Below are 23,462 nucleotides of genomic sequence, written 5' to 3' on the forward strand. Positions count from 1 at the left end.
GAAACACTTCCATATGCACTCGCCTAATTATTGTAATTCCGAGCACCAAATTTAAAAAAAGGAACATGCTTGAAAAATCAGCAGAAAATAAGCTAAAAACATAATATACTAATATGCTTTACAGGGTTCGAAATGCGACATCGGACTTTCCAGTACTTATTGGTGGTGCTGATTTCGGTTTCACGGCTCTTCAGAAAGGAAGCGCAATGTGAGGTTGGGGGACTGGGACACCGTAAACCTTAACAAAGTTTAACAAAGGCTTAAACCTTAGGCACCGTAAACCTTACAAAGGCTTAAACACCGTACACCTTAACAAGGCTTTTCTTTAAAGATGTAATTGCCTTTGGGAATCAACTGATTCGGTCATAGTCAGAACGTCCGAAAAAATTTGTACATCCTTTACATAGTTTGTGTCACATCCTAGCTTTTCTAAGCCCTCGAAACAATGGTTCAGGCTAAGTTAACAAAGAGAACGCGGAGGCAATCTGACTGCCCTTAGGCAATTAGCCCTCGCAATCAAAGCGCAATTAGCTTCTGTTTAGCTTCAAGTCCGGTATTAAATGAATCGGTATTACGATCATATGTTAGCTTCAAAATGGTAATATGTTTAGTTTCAAATGGTTATAAACTATGCCATTGGGGATAACATGACCCCCCCCCCCACAGTCCCTGGGGAAGTGTTTGTAAAATATAAATCTTTCCCATTGTTTACGTATATAATTTGTTATTGGGAAGTATATAGACACTTTCCGGGGAGGGGGTGAATTTTCTGCTATGAAGACTTCATGGGGAGAATTTTCCGTGGGGAGGGAAACTTTCAAGAGGGGGGTGTGAACTTTCCTGTGGAAATTTTAGACGGGGGAATTTGCCAGAATTCCTATACAAAAGTATTTTTATTTGTCTTACTTTATCGTTGCCAACTCAATTTTACACGTGGACATGTTAAGGAGAATCGTCCGGGGGAAATTTTTACCGGGTTGAAATTGTTTAAAGTACCTCTCCGTAGGGGAGGGATTTTCCACGCGAGAAATTCTCCATAGGAGAGTTTTCCACGAGATAAATTTTACATTGGGACCTTTATGTGGTAGCAACTTTCTACAAGGGTTGGGGGTGGAGCTATTTGTTGGAAAACTTTTCCACACATGAGAGGATTTTCGCTATGATTTTAGAGACAGTCAGAAATATTTTTTTTTCAAATGAAAGCGTGCTGGTCCCATAAAATAAGAATTTTTTTAGTATTATCAGCCTTTTATAAAAGGTGTTCCCTGTCTGAAATAAAATCCCACATCCAACACCCCTTCCCTCCAAAAAAATCTCTCTTCTGTTCAAGATCCCGGAGATGAAAAATTAATGTCCCTCCAAATCATGAACATGTAGAACTCACAACCCATCGGAATCGATTTTACAAGCTTTTGGAAAAGAGGGAATGAAACTTGTATGTGTAATTTTCACCTGCCGGTATATTAAATTCAGCCACCTTTTGTTGATAGTTTTCTTCCTTATAGTCATAGCTCAAATGTCTTATTGACAAGTCGACAGTTTCAATCGGAAAGACATAATGCCTTGCGGAAAGAAATCCAATGTTTTTTTCTATTGGCTGATGAACAACACTATTAAGCCGGAAACAGGGGTAAAATAAAGGAAAAAAGCAAGCAAATTTTGAAATTGTATTTTTCTGATTTTGCTTTCAAACTATTTGTGATAGACATCAGAAATTTGCTGTAATGGTTATAGATTATAAAATCTATACAATCCAAAATTCTACATTCTGGAGTCAACTTCGAACCTTCTAGCAAGAAAAATGTTGAAAATTAAAAATAATTTTTTGCACCATTAAAAATAAAAATATACCAATTCTGCAACGAACTTTTTTTTAGTACTGGCAGAATGAACTAAAAAAAATCTACAGTCATTTCCCATCCACTAAATCTTTATTCAACAAACAAAAATAACTTGATTTCTTTTTTTCCACAATGTGTAAAGCATATACAGAAAAAGTGAAACCAACTTTTTTTTTTCTTTTTAGCTCGAGAGTTATAAAAAAAAATAATAATCAGCTCAAATCTCTTAAATCGCAGAAGTTATTCGTGATTTTCTTTCATAGGAAAAATAGCATTTGACACAAATTAAGATGATTAGCCTTAAGATAAAATCTCCCCTGGAATTGTCTGCAAGGAATTTCTTGGGGGGAATTTTTAGCTAGAACGAAATTGTCTGGGCGGAATTTCCCTGAAGAGGGGAGGGGGGTATTTTAAGCGGAAATAACTTTTCCTGGGGAGTTTTCCATGAAGGAAGAAATATTCATGAAGGAGGAGCCGGATTTTCTGCCATAATTTAAAAACGATCAGAAATTAAATATGAAAATAAATTTTCAACTGAAATTAAGGATCAACATCAAAACCTAAGACGAACAGAAATTATTACGTATATGAAAGGGGTTTACCCCTCCTCAAGACCTTGCTCTTTACACTAAAGTTTGACTTTTTGTCCCAGTTCTTTAAGAACGACTCCTGAAACACAAAGACCCCTTAATTGGAATAATAAGATTTTTTAATTCTATAAAAAAAACTTTAGCGTAAAAAGCGAGGTCTTACACTTTAATATACGATTTCCTTTAATAATTTCTGTTCGTTTTAAGTTTAGATGCTGCTCCTTACTTTCAGTTGAAAAAACTTGTTTTTTTTATTTAATCTAAAAAAGAAGTATCTTTTTCCCTTAAATTCTTCCTTCTTTCATATTCTTGTTTTAGTGATAACGATGGGCCGTGTCTAGGACTTTTTTTGTGGGGGGGGATACCAAAGAAATTTTGTCTGGGGTGGGCTTCGATAAAGATTAGAGAAAACCCGCCTAAGCAGCTTTGTGGGTGGCAAAAGACGTATGCAATAATGGACTGCTTGGATCAGTCTTACCACATTCTTGCTGCAGCATTATGCAGCTTTTACTTGTTTTTTTAGCAGTTTCTCTGTTGTTTCTCGTATATTACCGCCCAATAGTAGGTTTGCCATTTGATCGATACACCTACTGCTTTATTGCATTTTAATCTTCAGCTCAAAGAGATAGCATTTTGGTCCAAAACGTTAGAATTTTCAACATCACAGAGAAGCAAAAGAACGGGAATAAAACGCCAAAATTCCTCAGATTCTGCCAGATGGTCTGCCCAAAATGGTGCAAGTACGAGTATTTTCAATATTTGTGACTGGAGGACCAAGGTGGGACCATGGTACCTGCAAGCTTCCCCCTCTCCCACCTCCAACTTTTTAGGAGAAAGATAGGCATGTTGGATCTGTTTAAATTAAGAAATTGCAGTAATTTCCAATCTATACTATTAATGGAATAGAATAGGGCTTTGGACCTCTCAACATCTTCTCGTCCCTCCCAACGCCAATTATTTAACAGAAAAGTAGTATACTGTGTTTTTTGGTAACGGAAACCTTAAAAATTCTTCTTAGAAAAATAGTTACTCTTTCTTAACTGTCGAGGTTGCCCACCTTCAAAAGCATGTACACCATTTTGTATGGCATGGATCTCTGGGCGTTATTTGAAAAACGAATCAGAAATTCAATATTTTTTTCAACTGAAAGTAAGGAGTGACATAAAAACTTAAATGAATAGAAATTATTACATATATGAGGATGCTGCCCCCCTCGAAAAAAATTAAGAAGACCATTGCTCGTGTTGCTTCTACATTAAATTGAAATTAGAAACGGGCAAAGATTATTTTAAAAAACCAAGATCTTTGAGGTAAGTAAAGAGTGAAGTAGAAACTGAAAACCAACAAAAATTATTGCTTCACACTCTATCTAATATTTATCAATAAAGGTAGTACAAATAAACCAAATAATCTTATTTCCCTATATTTGTACGATTATAGAAAACTAGTGCTGTACTAAAAACACAAAACAATATAGGACTTTTGGTACAGTAAAAGTAAACCGATTAAGGCCACTTTTTACACTATACAAATAAAGCATTTTTTTTGTAGTAATACGATTCCTTACAATTTAAGGTTGTTTATTACTCACTATTGGTATTATATTTGGTGAGACCAACGTTACCTGATAAAATCAATCAAATATTTCTGTATACTGTTCAGTGAAATTGCGGATATTAAACAAGAGCTAAGAGCTCATATGGCACTTGTGACGAGGCAAGAAGAGCTAAGAGCCAGGAGATCATATGGTATGAGCTCTAACAAAATTCTATGAATCAATAGATTAATTTAAATGGAAATAAAAGGCTTAATGCCGGTCAGGATTTAAAATAAGAGCTCTGAGTCACGATGTCCTTCTAAATATCAAAATTAATTAAGATCCGATCACCTACTCGTATCTTATGAATACCTAATTTTTTCTAATTTTTCCTCTCCCTTTAACCCCCCAGATGGTCGAATCTGGAAAAACGACTCTTTTAATCGTCCTAGCACGTCCAGAAGCACCAAACTCGTCAAATCACCGAACCCCTCCCCCCCCCCCAACTCCCCCAAAGACAACGAATCCAGTACGGTTCCATCAATCACGTATCATCGACATTTGCTTATTCTATCCACCAAGCTTCATCCCGATTCCTCCAATCCAAGTGTTTTCAAAGATTTCCCTTCCAGCTCCCCCTAATGTCAAAAGATCTGGTCGGGATTTGAAATAAGAGCTCTGAGACATGAATTCCTTCTAAATATCAAATTTCATTAAGATCCGATCACCTATTCGCAAAATAAAAACACCCCAATTTTCACGTTTTCCAAGAATTCCGGTTTCCCCCTCCAACTCCCTCCAATGTCACAGGATCTGGTCAGAATTTAAAATTAGAGCATTAAAGCGCAAGACCCTTCTAAATATCAAATTTCATTCAAATTTCATTAAGATCTGGTCACCCTTTCGTAAGTTACAAATACCTCAATTTTCAAAATTACCCCCCCCCCCAACTCCACCAAAGAGAGCAGATCCGGTCCGATTATGTCAGTCACGTGTCTTAGACAGGTTTTTATTCTTCCCATCTAGTTTTATCCTGATCTCACCGCTTTAAGTATTTTCAAAGATTTCCGGTACCCCCAACTGCCCCCCCCCCCAATTACGCTGGATCCGGTTGAGATTTAAAATAAGAGATCTGAGTTACGAGGTCCTTATAAATATGAAGTTTCATGAAGATCCGATCACTCCTTCATAAGTTCGTCATTTTTTCTATTTTTTTCAGAATTAACTCCCTCCCCCTAATAGATCGGATCCGTTCCAATTATGAAAATCACGTATCTAAGACTTCTGCTTATTTTTCCCACCAAGTTTCATCCCAATCCCTCCAATCTAAGCGTTTTCCATGATTTTAGCTTTCCCCACCCCAGACTCCCCCCCCCAATGTCACCAGATCCGGTCAGGACTTAAAATAAGAGCTTTGAGACACGATATCCTTCTAAATATCAAATTTCATTGAGATCCGATGACCCACTTCATTTTTTCTAACTTTTCGGAATTAACCCCCCCCCCCCCAACTACCCCAAAGAGAGCGGATCCGTTCCGGTTATGTCAATCATGTATAAAGGACTTGTGCTTGTTTTTACCACCAAGTTTCATCCCAATCCTTCCGCTCTAAGTGTTTTCCAAGATTTTAGGTTTCCCCCTCCCAACTCCCTCCCCAATGTCACCAGATCCGGTCGGGATTTGAAATAACAGCTCTGAGACACGATATCCTTCCAAACATCAAATTTCATTAAGATCCGATCTCCCGTTCGTAAGTTGAAAATATCTCATTTTTTCTAATTTTTAAGAATTACTCCCCCCCCCCAACTACCCCAAAGAGAGCGAATCAGTTCCAATTATGTCAATCATGTATCTGGGACTTGCGCTTATTTTTCTCATCAAGTTTCATCCCAATCCCTTCACTCTAAGTGTTTTCCAAGATTTTAGGTTTCCCCCCTCCAACTCCCCCCAATGTCATCAGATCCGGTCGGAATTTAAAATAAGAGCTCTGAGACACAATATCATTCCAAACATCAAATTTCATGAAGATCCAATCACCCGCTCATAAGTTAAAAATACTTCATTTTTTCTATTTTTTCCGAATTAACAGGCCCCCCACTCTCTCCCCCCCCCCAGATTGTCAAATCGGGAAAACGACTATTTCTAATTTAATCTGGTCCGGTCCCTGATAGGCCTGCCAAATTTCATCGTCCTAGCTTACCTGGAAGTGCCTAAAGCAGTAAAACCGGGAGCGACAGACCGACAGAATTTGCGATTGCTATATGTCACTTGGTTAATACCAAGTGCCATAAAAAGCATTTTTTTTTATACTATTTTCAAAGATAATTTTAATTCTATACTGAAAATTACTGATATCACAGCTGGTGTAAGACTATGAAAAGCTTCATAGACTAGTTTGTTGTTGTCATGCTACGTACTGACTTTTCACTAATAAATTGACATTCTTGTTTTTTATTCTTGGTTTCGGTGTTTTCAGTAAAGCGCTAGTTTTCCACAGTCCTACAAACATGGGAAAATATGATTATTTGGTTTATTTGTGCTACCTTTATTGATGTCTCCGCCCGCTAGCATCGCTACCGCACACTGTGTCCCAAAAATAAATCGAGTGTTCATAACTGTATATTGGTAAGCTATATTGGTATATAGTATAATATTAGTATATGCTATATAAGTATATTGGTAAGCTATATATAATAACTGTATATTGATATATTCTAAGCTGTGACTCTGCCTTTGATCTTAGCTTTGCATGGGAAATAATACGTAGGAGAAGTCTTTAGGTATCAGGCTACCAGTCTAGCTGGCATAATTTAGCCAAACTTGTCAGCTACAGTTATGGTTTAAAATGATCACGTGCTTTAGGGAAACTTTGTGGGCTGGTGTTGGTAAAGACAAGTATTTTGTACCGAATAAATAGAAGTTTATGGTCCGCTCGCCAGTTAAGTACAATATTTTTATAAGGGAAGGGGGCAGGGACCATATTAAAAATGTATTAAAATAGGTGATTTAAGCAAGAATTCTGAGAAAAGCATAGAAAAAAATCATAAGAATCAACACCCTCCCTCTACCATACATACGTGCCTGTAATGGAAAAAGTCTAAAATAAAAAAGTAGGCCCTTATGTATTTAACCTGCATACCTTACACGCAGCTTACACGCTAATTGAAAATATGCAATTAGAAAGGGCGTTTCACAGTTGTTTTTAAAACGGAAACAAATACATTCGCAGGAGCTTGCAGACCTTGAACCTGTCGTCATATTTCATAATTTATTGAAACAAAGATACATCAACGGTATTCTACCGGAAATTCGAACATTGGCGAAAATTAGAGCAGTTAAACCTAGATCAATGTTTTGTATCGTAGAAAGTTCAGATGTACTGGAAAACAATCTACCAGCCGGCTGAAACGGTTGCTTGGCATGGTGCCAAAAAAAAAATCAGTTTTTGCTCCAAGATTGAGAATTTTATCTTACCGTTTTTCATCCTGTTTTGTTTTCACGTAAACTGTTTTTTTATTGAAGAAAACTAAATTCACATTTGAGAAAGAATTGGCAATAACTCTTGTAAACTACCAAAGTGTATTAAAACTCGTTTTCCCAGTGCCAAATAGAAGAGGTTCTGTGACGATGAGGTCTATCGGGGTCGAGGGCTTGGCCTCCCCGTCCCTAGATTTGGAAGAACACCCTTTTCTGGTATTTTATCGGTAATGGCTATTTTAGCACCTTCATTGAAAGAAAAAAAATTGAGGAAAAAAAAAATCAAACTGTCCCCATTGATTTTGAAAATTAAATTTTGTAGCCTTCTTTGCGTGGATTAACGCAAATGTCCAATGATATATACTATTCTTATTTCATTATTTGCAATATGAACACAATACAGTTCCCCCATTTCACTATTTCATTCGGCGCTTTACACATATTAAATAAAAAAAAACAAGTTTATTTAACTGAAAGTAAGGAGCGAAATGAAAACTTAAAATGAATAGAACTTATACCGCTTATAAAAAAGGCTGCCCCCTCCTCAACGGCTCGCCTTTTATGCTGAAGTTTGATTCTTTGTAAAAACTATACTTCTTATAGTAATAAAAAAATTTAGCGTAAAGAGTGGGGGCGTTGAGGAGGGGACAGCCCCTATCCTATTTGGAATAATTTTTGTTCGTTTTAAGTTTAATGTTGCTATCAGACCCAAATTCTGGTCAAACTCTTGTCAATCTGAGTCAACCTGAGATTTCAGGCATATTGGACTTTGCCTGTACCCAGTCTTGGTTGTTAACGAGGCGCGAGGCTGTAAGCTGAACCTCTCCCAAAACATCACTTTTTCTCACAGCTTCAATCCCCAAACAATTCTTTTGATTTAATCATTTAATTGATTTTCATCAGCAAAAAAAGAGCGTAGAAATATAATCACATTTGCTGGTACTTACTTAATCAACATTTTTTGCCTCAAATTTAACCTCAAAATACTCAAATCTGTGAAAGAGCGTAGTAGCAAACTTTTTGTATTCGAGGTCAGCACATATTTTTTAGTCGGAGAGTGAAAAAAATCATTTGTATAGCAATTTGTTTGAGGTTGACCCATTTGTTCACAGTTTTCCTAGAGTCTTTCCCCCAACCTCACTCTCTCTAAGCTTTAAGACACAAACAATTCTTTTGACTTTAAAAATTTATTTTCACGTTCATCTGCAAAAAAAGAGTGTAAAAATGACATATCTAATCACATTTGCTGGTATTTACTCAATTAACATTTTTCCTCAGGCTCAAATTCGGCCTTAAAAAACTCAAATTTTTGAAAGAGCTAGAGTGGTTATGCGGCTCGATCATATTGAGCTAGTTTTATCAGTCATAATTGTTTTTTTATAAAAGGGTTAGAAACAATCGTAGAAAGGTGTTAGGATAACTTTCTTGGAATAAAATCGGCTGGGAAGTCGTTTCTCATGAAAACTAATCGTCGAAGAAAATATGGGTCTTCTGTAGTCTTCTGTAGATAGACACTTTCCAAGATGTTGTTATTATTTTCACTGCCTAATAAAAGGGCAAATTCTTTTATTAGACAGTGAAAATAATAACAATATCTCTCAATATTTTGGTAATACATATAGTGGCTGTCCTTGGCATATAAATTAATATAATATAAATAAAGCATCGACAATTTATACAAAACAATTATATGTTATTTAGTACTCTTTTTTTCAACACAGTTACACAAGCAAATCCCTTTGATCTCTTAGTTTCTGGTTCATTGGCTTGATTTGATTGAGAAGGTCCATTACCACATAAACCAAAAGTATTGGGATAAATGAATATTGGCGGTAAATAGGTCTACGGTAAATAGGGTGGACAAGTGTAGTTCTGAAACATGTGCGCTTCAAAAGGTAGAGGAACATTTATTAAATGGTTTCTAGAGGACTTGTGTACGGGTAGTTTTGTGTTTTCTTTTGACTGTGTGTATGTCAAGCAATCCGTATACGAAAAATGTAATTTTATCCCTCTTTCTAGGGCTACAATGAAATGTTAGCTGAGATTGCTAGAACACACTTAACGTATAAATGATGGCAGATTGCCAAAAGATTGCTCTTTTTGACCGCTCATTTGGGTATACATGAAAAGCAGTTGCTCCCTGAATCGGAAGGAGAAGAATCACAAGGAAGGATTTAATTCAAAATTTAACTTCATAAAAGGAGTAAGGACTGAAGCTTTGAATATATTAAAATAGAGGAGGAGCATGTGCAGATGTGCTGGCGTCAGACGGTTTGTTTCTGGAGTGAATTATTAGTAGCACTTGCAGTTAAACGGATTGAAAACACCTAAAACCCAAGTTTAAGATCTTGAGTTAATATATACAAGCAAAATCAACGAAACAGAATCTAAAAATAGGGGAAGAAACACTTCATCGCTGGCAATTAATGGCTTTTACATTATCAAGATAAAAACAAGTTTTGTTCCAGGCATGCTGCAATCCGTTGTTTGCTAAAATTCTTCATTTGAATTCTTTATAACCCCTGGAGCAATTATTCAGTGCACCAACTAGTTTCCTAGAGTTTTTGTTTTATGTTTGCAAGCTTCAGTTCAAACTATAAAGAAGCAAAGAAAGATATAAAAGATATTAGAGGTGTCGAATCATTCTAACGTTTGGCGCCAATTTGCTTTGATTAGCCAAAATGAATTTGTGCTTAGCATAAAATGAGAATTGTTACCTTACAGAAGCAAATACTAGGACGGATACGCCAATTTACGAAAATGTAGGGTGGGGGAAACTAATTTTCTTCACTTAAAAAAAAAATGAAGACATAAAAATGTGTTTTTCAAATCTCGGAGAGGGGCATTTTTTTTTCATTTTTTCAGGGTAAATGCCAAACAATATTTTTCAGAATCTAGCAGTTTCCTCTAGGGGACTAGGTGGTTGTTCCAGAGATTTCACGGGCCAAAAGGTTTGGGAGTTGGGCCAATAGATTTTACAAACTGGCTGGTCATTTTTACGCATTGATATGGGTTACATTGCTGCTAAAATTACAGTTTTTTTTTACTGACAGGTACCAATCATTTTCTTTTGCTTTTTGCGTCATTTATTCACATCAGCCAATTGACAAAAAAAGCAAAAAAAAAATGGCGGCGCTTCGTTTCACTATTTTATCAACTCAAGTTTTGTTACTGCCTGGCTGAAAACACTGAAAGACTACTTTCTTGCGATAAACTGAATTTGGCGATAAAGTAAAAGATATAGTAAAAAGTATCTTTGCGATATAGTAAAGATATAGTACGTTATAGTAAAAGTAATGCTCCCGAACCACAATAAATAAATATCTTTCAGCAACAATACTGGAAAATGACTTATTGGAGCCCCAAAACCGATGAAAATGGAGTAGATTAAGCGAATTGGAGCAAACCCTTTTTCTTCTGTAAGGCAACACTACTAAATGTGTTGTTATAGGTTGCTTCGTTGGTTAATGATGTGTAGCTGCTTAATGGCAGCAGCTAAAAATTCAAACCTTTTTCTTTTATATGGCCCATAAAATGGAGAGAAAATTAAAAAAATTGAAATGATTTTTTGAAAAATTGTTGTGTTTTTTACTTTGACTGTTAGCATGAAAAAGAACCAACCTAAGCTGTCTTTGTAAAAAAAAAGAAAAACTTCTTAAGGATCAAGTAACCTCTGTCGTCAAAAAAACACGGAATAATTTCGAGATGTTGAAATTTTCTATCTCCTATTTTAACAACTCAAGATTTTTCTAATGGCAAAATTTATATTTAATTTTTCTTTTGTTGTTTTACCTATAATCGAATTCTTTTGTAGTCATTCGAAATTCTAATAACATTGCAACCATGCAGTTGCATTTTTTAAATGTAGTTCGCTACGATCAATTAGTCTTTATTTGCTGTTCTAATGAGTTCAAAACAAATACAGAATTAAAATCTTAAAGGACATTTGAACCATATGATAAAGCCGAAAAGCAAAATAGAACAAACAGCGTAATGATGCGTCTGTCCTGTTAGTGAATGCGGGCTGAAGGAATCTTCTTAAAGTTAAAAGGGATTAAAATTAAAAATTAAAGTTGAAGGGAAAAGTTAAAAGGAGAAAAAGCTGTGTTGTCCAAAACGTACCAAAAGTAAATTCAGCTAAATTTATTAAAAAAACAAAAACAATTACAAGTTCATAAGAATATATAGCCTATAAATTGTTCATTTTATCCTTTTCTGAAGACAATTAATGTTTACATTAAACTCAGTAAATAAATTATTTGAACCGCCAATTAGGGTCTCTTTCTTTTGGTTAACACCCTTATACATACCAATGAAACAAAATGTACATTAAAAAAAAATACCCTACTTCCCAGTAAAGGATACAATTTTGATAGGGTAGAGTGTGTACAAAACAAAGCGTCACTCCTCCGATTTTGTTATTTTAGAAGTCAAAACAGAAAACAGTTAGAATCATTCTTTCAGGAGGTAATAAGTAGATGCTTCAATAAATAAATCTTTAAACTTTTGAAGTCCAACCTCATTATTTACTAACATTTATAAACGGTTGAGGTTGTAACTTCGTACTTATAACTTTAGATTTATTGCCACTGTGAATAAAAATATTATGTTCAGTTTTAGGAACAAGAAATTTGTTACGGGTGCACCTTTAGCTTTCGATCTAAACCTGTTTAACAATAAAATTCTTTCTTAGGGTTTTCTAAATTCTTCTTATACACAAAAATACTTAAAAAGTATATACTCTGGTCATTAGAAAAAATGTCATGCAAAGATTTACCTGCAAAAGTTTCATGGTTTTGATTACTGAAACGATATATCCAATATTAGACAATGTGCAATATCATTTTTAGCCGTGTACACCTGATGTTAAGTAAGTCATATCTGAAAAAGTCTTTTAATCTCTGTTCCTATTTTGTTTCCACTGGAAATTACAGAAAGTAATAATGAAATCGGTTGAACGGCGTCTGCGCAATGGCTTCGGACTTCAGGATATCTATGGCTGCATGAAAAGTTTCCGTTGTACATTTGCAAAAGAAACCGAATATATCCAGCAATTAAAGAAAATAGGCTAAAGTCACAAACTTTATTTTATATTCCTACAAACACCTTTAGCAAAAGTGCTTATATTCAATTATTCTTTCTAAGATCTAGATCCCGAATAACCTGTTGCAGTATGTCTGAAGAATTGACCTTTCAAGTCTAAGAAAAACCTTCACTCCAAGCAGATACATTTGTTTATAGCCTATCAGTTACTCCTAGGCTCAGTAGTTTATTTATAAACTTAGTTTTAGGCACTTCAAATTAATTAAAGCCTATAAATAATGTTTAAAAAGCTTAAAGACAAGCTGGCAGAAGAAGTGAAAAATCCCATAAAGCTACCAGCAAGTGTTCAACAGCTGTCACAACAGGTAGCATTGCTTGTATTGTAGGCTACAATATCATATAGGCCTAATTTTTTCTCTCTGATTAGTGTAGTTTTCAAATTTTATGTTTAGTAGTCTACCCTTTGAAGGAAAATGTGTCATGCCAATTAGACAACTCTTCTTAGAATTACAGAATAGCCTAGGGGTAAAATTCTAGTTAATTGACTTCTTGCTATCTCAGAAAGGGTTTAGGTTAGGAAAACAAAACTTTCAGGGATGAATCTACAGACCAAAGTATGACCCAGGAAGGTATTTTGAAGCAACTACCTATACTCTTCCCTCTAGAGGGCCCTGACCTTTGATGACCTTTAAAAATATGTGTCTTATAAAACTGAAACCTTGCAAAATAGATCTTCTGCTTAATTGAAGTACAATAAAATTGTTTTCAGCTTCATAACTTTGCTCAATTCCATTTTATAAGGTTTTAAAGATATGTAAATACATTTCCTAAATTTTGAAAAAAAAACATTGATATGGCTCAAAATTCTACTCAAATAACAGGAATGGCATTTTCAGAACTAAAGGCAGAAAAAAAGCAACTAGTAACTGAAAATTCAGGTAAAATGTTGTTTTGTCAAAATTTCAGTAGGTATAGACCTGTCATGTAGGCACATTTCAGGGCCCTCTTGAGGGAGAAGGAGTAGAGGTGGGTACTTTAAAATACCTTCCCCAGACATATTTTAATCTGTAGACCCATCCCTGAAAGTTTCATTTTCCTAACCTAAGCCCTTTCTGAGATAACAAGAAGTCAATTAACTAGAATTTTACCTAGCCTAGGCCACTGTATAGAAATTTAACCAATATGATCATAATCAAAAATATTTGTCTACTGCATTCTTGGTATGTTCCATCCCATTTCCCCTGTGTAAACTTGCTTTAAATGATTCAGTGTACATTTCTTATTAGTTTGAGCAACTTTGAATAAAGGTGCAAATTTGTATTATTTGTGATTGTAAAAGCAGAAAGAAATGGATGAGCACATGAACTGTTTTGCTATTGTCCCATCTCACAAGTATGACTTACGAATTAACCAAGTGGATTTTGGGGGAGGGAGTTTAAATTTTAATATGTATAGAAATTAGCCAATTTATATGTTTTTGTATATTTATAATTTCTATATTCATATTAATATAATATACTTGATGCCAACAAATTGACTGGACATGGTTGTCTGAGTTCACAACTGCTGAAGGAACTAAGCCCTGCTTTATCAGTGCCTCTGGTAAAACTATTTAACTTGTTGCTAACACAAGGAAAGCTTCCAAAAGATTGGAAGAAGGCAATAGTCATCCCAATTCATAAGAAGGGTAGCAAAACTTCTGCAGCAAACTGTAGACCTATCAGCCTTACCTGTGTAGCATGCAAGGTCATGGACAGAATTGCCAACAAACACATCATTAACCACCTTGAGGCTAACTCACTCATCAGCAGCAGCCAGTATGGTTTTCATTCTAAGTTGGTGGATACAAACCTTCTTGAGTCTTACAGTCTTGTAACTGACCTACTAGAGAAAGGAGTACCAGCAGATATAATTCTACTGGATCTAGTCAAAGCTTTCAACAAACTTTGTCATGGCTACCTCATTCAAAGGCTACACACGCTGTCTCTTAGTCCAAAAGTGATCAGTTGGATTCAGGATTTTCTGAGGGACAGAACACAGCAATTGAAAGTGACCACAGGACCATAAACAGTCATGCACTCTTATGAAATCAAAGTCACCATTGGGGCCCCCCAGGGCAGTGTCCTGGGCCCTACCCTGTTCAATATATATGTAAATGAGCTAGCCCTTATCATCAGTAGCAAAACCACTCTTTATGCAGATGATTCAAAACTCACAGGTCCTGCCAACACCCCTTCTGCCCTCCAAACTGATCTCAACCACATGTGCTCCTGGGTTAAAAGAACCCCAACCAACAGTACCTTATGACCCAAAACCCTGAGATTCACCACATACTGAAGCATGTTCAGGAGGAGAGAGACCTTGGAGTGTTGTAGACTCCCAGTTGAAATTCAGCTCCTACTCACAGAAGATCTCAGCCAATGCTAGCAGAGCCCTAGGCATCATTAAACAGAGCATTACCAGCAGAAGTAGACATGTAATCATCAAGCTCTACAAAGGATTGTAAGACCATGTTTGGAGGTGGGAACCATCCTGGCCACCCCTTGATTCAAAAAGGACAAGGTAGTTCTTGAGCAAATCCAACAAAGGGCCACTAAGCTGATTGCAGGTATGGAAACAAGCCCAACAGTGAATGGCTGAGGGAACTCAACCTTCCCCCTTTAGTTTACAGGTGGAAACGTGGGGATACAATCCAGGTGCACAAACTCCTCTCTACCAATCAAGAAAATGAGCTACTGGAGATTGACCCCTCCCACATAACACAAGGACACCCAAAACAAATTTGCAAACTTCATGCAAGGACTGGAGCAAGATGCAGCTTCTTCTCAAACTGGATTGTGAACCTCTGGAACAACCTCAAGGAGAACGCTGTTTCTGCTGAATCAACAGATGTATTCAAATGCCATCTGGATGCTGAGTAGAGTGCATGGATGCACAAACCATGGAGATTTGACTTGTGATGCACCAGAATCTAATCAACCACATATGCAACTGTCATCACAAGGAGCAATTCAACAGGATCAAAAATCCTTATTTCACTCCAAGCTGTGATTTAAGGTAATTTTAAGGTAAGGTATATTTTTATATTTATAATATATTTTTAATTTCTATATTTTACCATTTCTAATGCTAACTTCTAATTAACATTTCAACAGTGGAAATAGCCAGAATAGTTTTCTAAGAAAATTGTCCTAAGAAAAAGGAAGTTACTAAATTTGATTTAGGCCTAGCTGTGTGTCTGCATTTGTGCTGACCACATAATTTCCCTTTGAGAAAAAATTGATAAAACTATGGAACTGAAATATCAATGCAAAGCACCAAATTTCATAATCAAGTGTTACCATGTTATGGTATTGTTCAAATGAAACTTATTTTTACCTTGATTATCCTTATACGCTAGATTCATTCTTTGTTTTTCTTTCCATTCTCAAACCAATTTTATCTTTACCTCTTGCATTATTACAGCCATACCAATTATTTTGCTTTTCTTTTATCTCTCCACTGTATTGCATTCTTGATTCTTCCTTATCCTTTAAATTTCTGATTCCCCTTATTTCTTTTCCTGTTCTCCAGGCTGTGAATACTGATGCCACACACATACCTACCCATAAAAATATCTAATGTTGCTTATGCTTCTTCTGGAAGGTTGAGATAGGGAATGATTGTACTAGTTTATATCTCTCTACAGTAGTATAGGCCTACTATGCAGATAAAAAAGAAAGGCATAGTTAGATCAGGCAAGTTTTAAGGTTTTTGCTCTAATTTAGCTTGGAAAAAAGTGATTAAATCACTTGATGCCTTTTTTATGCTCTTTCCAAATAGGCTATAGTCTTTGTTTCTTGATCAAATTCTATTCTGAGCCTTAAACAGGGCTAAAAAAACATTATATTTTCCTTCCAGTACCTCTAATGGAATAATTGTTATTGTTCCAATTGCATTCCAATTCCTTCCCCCTACTCACTCAGAGTTGAACCTTAGGCCATATGCAAAAACCTTCTAATTTTATCATTTTTAGTAATTTGGCATGTTGACAAGAATCAAGGTTAATACTTTAGAATTATAGCACTTCAGAAGGAAACCTGGTTTTAAGAAAATAAAAATACTATTCAATTTACCTAATCTACATTCTGCCCAAATAGGGTGGTTACTACCAAGAGAATCCCTCCCCCAACATGGTTCAAGATATAGTCTAGTCTTAGATTATACATTTCCTAATTGTTCTTGATTCATTGAATTTCTTTGTTAATGGGCATTTGTGGTCTAAAATGTCTATAGCATAATCTGACTACAAAAAAAAGAAGAAAAGATCAGTTGGATAAATATACTACTTATGAATATGGATAACATTAAAAAAATGAAATCTGATTAATTGAAATATACTGCACAATAATAGATGAAAAGTTGATTATTATAATGTTTCTGGCACCAATTAGGAATGAATCACATTGTAATTATTAGGCTATATTTAGAAAGAGTATTTATTTGGGAATTGAATGACCACAAGCCTTGTGTGGTTTTCTTCAGTGCAAAAGTATTTCTTATTTTATTTAATTGTTTGTGAATGGCAAAACAAAAAAGTTGTTGTTGTTGCTATTAATAAAACTTACTCACTACTTAAGAACAATACTGCTATTTTTGGTGTTATTGTGTTCCTTTCAGAAGAGCTACAATTCTCCAGTGGTGCTGAAACATGTACTAACAATACAAAAACCAACAAAATCAGAAAACATCCTTTGGGTATAGCCTTGCCCTAGGGCTATGTACAGGCATGAATAGGAGGAGAGGGGGCTCAGATGCATTTGCAGTGCTAACAATCATTGTTTTTGGTAAAGTGCTGAAAGGCAAATCAAATGAAATATTCTATGAAAACTGCAATCAATCGAAGGGAACTTGGCTTAGTTCCAATTAGTTCCCTTGGCAAGTTCCAAGGGAACTTGGCTTGTAATTTTTAGTGCTTTCAACAATCCATAACACACTCAAGAAGTGAGGTTAGGTTAATCATAACGAAATATACAAAAATAGAATGAAAATATAATACTTTAGTAAGAAAATTATGGAAACTACAACAAAGAATTATGCAACTTAACCTAACCACCTCTATGTAATAAATATTTAATGAAAATATACCTGCATTGTAGTTTATTTTACAAAAGAATAAGCTATTTATAACTGAATGAATAAAAAAACCCAGTATACTCAGATCAAGCAAATCAAACTTCTTGAGTGTGTTCTGGACTGTTAACATGTACCTCATTTTCTTTTTTAATCTTTTTTAATGGTTTTTAATGGTTGGTAATAAATTCTTAGAAATTAAGGCACAAAAATTTACCTGGGATAGATAAATTTCCATTTGTTGCTGCAGTTCTACCTGTCCAACTTTTCTTGCTGGTGTACTAAGATTAAAGTAAATAAGTCATTTTGCTATTTTGCTGCATATTGTAAAATCTTAAAATCTAAAGAGGGTCATTTTAATTGCTATCAATTTTGTGTCTAAAAATAGTTATTTATTTTGTAAATATAATGCCAATTAAATATGTGTAAATTATTTAAAAATATAGAGGCTTAGTACATCAACATAATAAGCATTAAATGGTACTATTAAATTTCATTCCTGTCAGTTAAGTCTTTATTCCCTTGTTGGATAGTAAAAGCTTCAGTCTAGTGGGTTTTCATTGCCAAGGGGCCTAACTTTTAGTTTGAGAATACACTCCACCATTACTACCATCATTAAGCTGGTTTGTAAAGAATTTTGTCCTATTGCTAGTAAGTGCAAATTAAGGTCATTTAAGCTAAGAAACAATGCAAATATTATGAAGATTTGCACTAGAAGATAATACATTTATATTATATCAAAATAAATCTCTAAGCATTTATCAAGGAACCTCTGGAATAAAAAGATCTAACAATAAATGACAATGCTCTTAGCTTATTATTTGGCATCAGTTTCAGAGATGTGAACTCCCAATGTGAAGAACTTACATGCTTATATACTGATTGTAACGTTTTTGTAGATTATTTCATAAGCAAAACATTCAAGATTGCTGCAAGCCAGAGAAAGTTTTGCTGTGTCTAGGGAGCCCCAAAATTTGTCACCCAAGGGGCTCTTTGCTAGATGCTATATGCTAGAATAATGGATGCTAGAATCAATTTAGTAATATTTTAAGATTTAGTTTAAAAAAAAAGTTGTGGTTGTGAGTCAATCATAAACAAACTATTTAAAAGTCCAAATAGGGCTATAAGCAAGGAATAACAAGCAAGTGATCTTCAAATTAGCAAAAGCTTTGTTCTAAAGTAACAAAATGTATTTGTTGGTCCTGACTCTTGTTGTTTTTCTTTATATGTAACCCTCCCCCCTTTTTTTTATCTTAAATAACATTTGGCAATCACTGCCAAAAATTTTGTAATTTGTGCTAAATAGGAAGAAAATTGCTGTAGTGATTACTAAAGTACTCTTTGTAAATTGTAACCATATAGGTCTAGTTTTCTCTTTTTATGGTAGCAAAGTGTACAACTTGAAAAGACCTATACTCTTTTTTTTTTACAGAGAAATCTAATGAATTTTTTAATTTTTGTTTGTTTAAGCTCAACATTCCGTAAGAGGTTTTCAATAAAGGTCTGCTTTTCTCTTTATAGAAGGAAAAAAACTTAAAATATACTTTATCTTTTTACTAAGAAGGTTAATAAATTTTTAGATTTGTATTTGTTTAAGCCCCATATGAATAAATCATTTTAGATTTTGATACCTGTTCACACAGACCAAATGTAAGGCTTGATAATATCTGGATTTTTTTTTCTTGAAGTTATATTATTTTTGTTGTCCATGTCTATAGCTACTAATCAAAATTTGTTGTACTTAATAGTTGTCTGTGTATTATAGCAAACTAGCCTAACTAGTGATACAGAAGCTTGGCTGCAAAAATGGCTTTCCTTGCAGTGATGTTATTCTTCTCTTTTTCATTTTGTTGTTATCAGAAATCAGAAACCTTCTAGAATCAGAAAAGCTTGATTATTATAAGAATGATTTACCAGTGTTCCTTGAATACATTGGATAGCATACTGAGAAGCAGTAGTTAAAAACGAAAAAGCTGAAAAAGTTGCATCAGCCTCTTTTTACAACTATGGAAGTTTTGACTTGCCTGTTTTGGATTACAGCTATGAAATTCTAGTTTTTCAAGATAAACTCTTGCAACAAGTCACCTATTACCTGCAATGGCATCATTGGGGGGGAGGGATATGCCTGCTATATTTGTATTTTGTCCCCATCCCCCCGATTTTGAAAAATTCTTGTTTTTGTGGTATTTTTATTGAAAAATATCTTTTTTATATATTCAAATTGAAAAATTGCCAATCCCCTAAATGTTGAAAATACATTTAGCTGTTTCTCTTCACCTATCCTTTTTTTGTGAATTGACACCTCTGACTACCTGATGGATCAGTACTTTCTGATAGTAATAAAAATTAAAGTATATAATTTATTGCTACTATTCTTGTGTACTAATTGAGTATTTTCGCCATCATAAATCACAGCTTGGAGCAATACAAGGATTTTTTATCCTTGTGATGCTCCAGTGATGAAAAAAAATTTCGTTTGGTTTAGATTGTGGTTGTTGATCTAGAATGTTGATTTATCTATTCCGAAAAAAGAAAATCCTTAAACAAATTGATTTCAGCTTGTGTTTCAGAATGAGAATGAACAATCCTGGAGACTTGATCCAATTCCTGAAGAGTCAATCTCTGTAAGCTTTGCCTTTAAAACATTGTTGTCTATTACCACTGGTGAATGGGTGGCTTATTTTACTCATTATCACATTGTCTTAAAATTGCAGCTTTCTAGGTGGAATTTATTTTGGTTAGTGGGTTTAGATACATACAACAATTCTTTTTTTTGGAGGTGGACAACACATATTTATTTTAGGAAGGTTTTAGTCTAAAATTATTCTTGAGGGAATTTGATGTGTTTATGGGTATTTTTATTGGGAGGGGGTATTGTCTGCTTAAGGCTTCAATATTAGAGACAAACTTGCTTCAATCCTAGATTTGGTAGACATTTTTGGGAATTATTTTTCCTGTAGTTTAAGGTTTGCTCCACTGAAGACCGCTGCTTAAGTACTGTGTGACCTGAGCCAGAGTTTGTTCTGATATCAAATTCCCTTATACTTTTTCTTTGCACATAATTCAAGTGCTAAAATCTGCTATGTCTGCTACATGTGGTGATGGGCTGAGCTTTTTATTGAATTGCTTTTTCTGTATGGTAATTTTTAATTTGTTGTTGATGTTTTAATGTTAAAGGAAACCTCTGTTACTTTATGTCCTATTGGAATGAGAAATGTATGACAATACAATTTTTATAATGCATCTAGAAGTTTTGTTTTTGTTACTTTCATTCAAGGCTTATGTCTAAGCCTTGTTACTTGTTACATTCAATCAAGGCTTATGTTTAAGCCTTGTTAGCCTACTTGTTACTTTCAATCAAGGCTTATATTCAAATATTTTCTGTAGGGATTTTAGATTCTGAGATTTGGAGGATTATTACTTTGCAAGTAGTAGGTAAGGGCTTTTGTCCAAAAAGTTATGGATTAATCAAATTTGTTATTTGGGTTGTTTCTTGGTGTTTTCAGAGATATCAAGAAATGTCTCTGGACATTCAGAGGTATTTTCAGATGTATCAAGAAATGTGAGCCTGCATTTTAAGCAAGCAAAGGTTAACTGGTGCTTAAGATAAGATAATATTTATTTTCAAAAGGCTATCACAAGCTTTAAGAGCCGAATTCGCTTTATATGCAACATAAAAGTAAAGAAAACGAAATTTCAAATTAGTACATTAAGTCAACTTAGCACACTCAACACGTTACACTAATTCAAATAAACAGTCAACACGTTAAAATCAAGAAGGTTTAAATTAAAAAGACAAAAATGGTGAATCATAATTAAAAAGATAAAGAACGAATCAGAAAGCTTGACATGCTGAAGGGGTTAAATTACAAAAACATTACAAATAAACAAAAATAAAAACGGCAATAGATGAGAAGGGGAACATTTTATGGCAGTATACCATCAACAGGAAGAAAGACAAAGGAGTTGATTTTGGTAAGGACACATTCACGAATGATTAATAAGTTGATCCAGAATAAAGGGGATAAAACTTTTACGAAACCTGTCTGTAACAGCATGGATCAGACAGTAAGTTGGGATTGCTAAGGAGGCTAACCAGGGGAGTCAGGGTCCAATGGGATTGTGAAATTCAGGGAATAAGTCCTCAGTACAGAGATAAAAAATGACTGATTTAGCAAAGCACAAGCAATTTTTTTTCCTTTCTTTTAAGGTGGATATGCGTGCAGCTTTAAGGAGGAAGGAGTATGGAATCTTGCCCTCTTAGTAAATGATTCTGAGCGCACGCTTTTGGACCAACTCAGTTTTGTCACTAAGTTGACTTAAAAGTAGCAAATGCCAGACCGAACTTGCATATTCTAATAGCAGCCTGACAAAGAATGAGTAAACCCGAAGAGAATGTATCTTAGGACAATTAAATTTGTTAAGCAGCTTAAACATTGATAATCAAACATTTGCTTGTTTAACAATGTTGGAAATATGTGTGTCCCACTTAAGATCATTAGAAATTGTGATACCAAGGAGTTTAACATGTTTCACTAGCATTTCGGGTGGGATCGGGTCACAGAAAACAGGAGTAGATTTCAAGAAGTTGATCGTCATTATATGTGATTTAGTGGAATTTACTGTCATATTAGGTTCATATCTGCCTGTCAAAGGTAATTATTATAGATAAAAATGTATTTTCAATTGAAAATAAAAAGTGATATTAAAATTTAAAAAGGAGTAAGTTATACTATTTATTAGGGAGATAACTGGCCCCAAGGGCCTACTCTTTATGGTAAAGTTCTACTTTTGCTTTATTTGGAATAAAATCAGTCAGTTTAATATGTTGAATTTTTAGTGTAATGAGAGGAGGGGCAGAAGCCCTCTAATAGGCTGCTTATTTTAAGTTTTAATGTTTTTTTTTAGTATCATATTCCAGGTTAGTCTAAATTTAAAAGGGATGGTCACCCCTTCCTCCGTGGTCCTTTGCACTTAATGTTGAAGTTAAAGTTTGTTTATCACTGTCTCAAAAATCTGAAATGAACACTTGAAAACCCAGACCCCTAAAAAAAAGAATACTTTCTTTAAAAAAATGTACTAAAAGAATCCCCCTAAAAACTTCAATACTAGAAAGAGCTATTGGAGAAGAAGGGCAAGGTGAGAGGGATTGAAATGTCGAAGTTTATCATAGTTTAATTTTTACGTTTTAGGTAATAGTTTTCATATTTTCCACTGTTCTTTTGGCGAATTTGGTTATTAGGCAAGGCTCCCAGTCAACATATGAATATAATATTTTATGATTCAGTCGATAAATTTTAACAATGAGAGGGGAGCTATTACCATGCATCATCCATATTGCATACTTGCTCTAAATGTGCTCTTTCAAATTATGGAAGATTAGGAGGTACATTTTATGATACAGTCAAAAAATATCACAATGAGAGGGGAGTTATTACCGTGCATCACTCATATTACGTACTTGCTCTAAATGTGCTCTTTCAAATTATGGAAGATTATGAGGTACATACCAATCCCTCAGTTTGATGTGACATAAACTACTGAAGCCTCAAATGAAGCAACTTAGTCAAATACAGCCTAAAAATATTTTATTTATTTTGCATGGGCTACACAGATGTTATGGGACAGTTGTTGTACCAATGCATAACAATTGAACCTGTAAATTCAAGAAAGCTCTATAAGTAGCTTTTTTATTGTTCTAAGTTGGTTAATTATGTCAGAGTTTGTGGTTTTTGGCGTTTTGACCCCTCTCAAAACCTAGATTGTAGCTTTGCAGCATAAAGTGACGAAAATTAGCAATTTTCAGCAGTGGGATCTCCATTTTTGTTGATGGGGATCAATTTGACCAACCCTTAAAAAAAA

At 34.6% G+C, this 23,462-nt stretch overlaps 2 protein-coding genes across 5 annotated transcripts in view; one reads left to right on the forward strand and one right to left on the reverse strand.

Annotated features, from left to right (window-relative positions):
- Positions 1 to 12,405, reverse strand: part of LOC136041466 (endothelin-converting enzyme homolog) — a 154,181-nt gene extending 141,776 nt beyond the window's left edge. Inside the window, exon 1 of one of the 3 annotated variants that reach the window (XM_065726154.1) lies at positions 12,223 to 12,405. In XM_065726154.1, coding sequence (XP_065582226.1) covers positions 12,223 to 12,237 — 15 coding nt within the window. In that variant the 5' untranslated portion in view covers positions 12,238 to 12,405. The remainder of the gene's footprint in view (positions 1 to 12,222) is intronic. The other 2 variants (XM_065726152.1, XM_065726153.1) reach the window with 2 other exon arrangements.
- A 66-nt stretch (positions 12,406 to 12,471) lies between these two features.
- The window catches only part of LOC136041465 (golgin subfamily A member 4-like), a 122,526-nt gene continuing 111,535 nt past the window's right edge, over positions 12,472 to 23,462 (forward strand). Inside the window, exons 1-2 of one of the 2 annotated variants that reach the window (XM_065726150.1) lie at positions 12,472 to 12,853; positions 20,171 to 20,224. In XM_065726150.1, coding sequence (XP_065582222.1) covers positions 12,767 to 12,853; positions 20,171 to 20,224 — 141 coding nt within the window. In that variant the 5' untranslated portion in view covers positions 12,472 to 12,766. The remainder of the gene's footprint in view (positions 12,854 to 20,170; positions 20,225 to 23,462) is intronic. The other variant, XM_065726151.1, reaches the window with a different exon arrangement.

The sequence above is a fragment of the Artemia franciscana genome, unplaced genomic scaffold (assembly GCF_032884065.1).
Source record: "Artemia franciscana unplaced genomic scaffold, ASM3288406v1 PGA_scaffold_23, whole genome shotgun sequence".
Taxonomy (NCBI): domain Eukaryota; kingdom Metazoa; phylum Arthropoda; class Branchiopoda; order Anostraca; family Artemiidae; genus Artemia; species Artemia franciscana.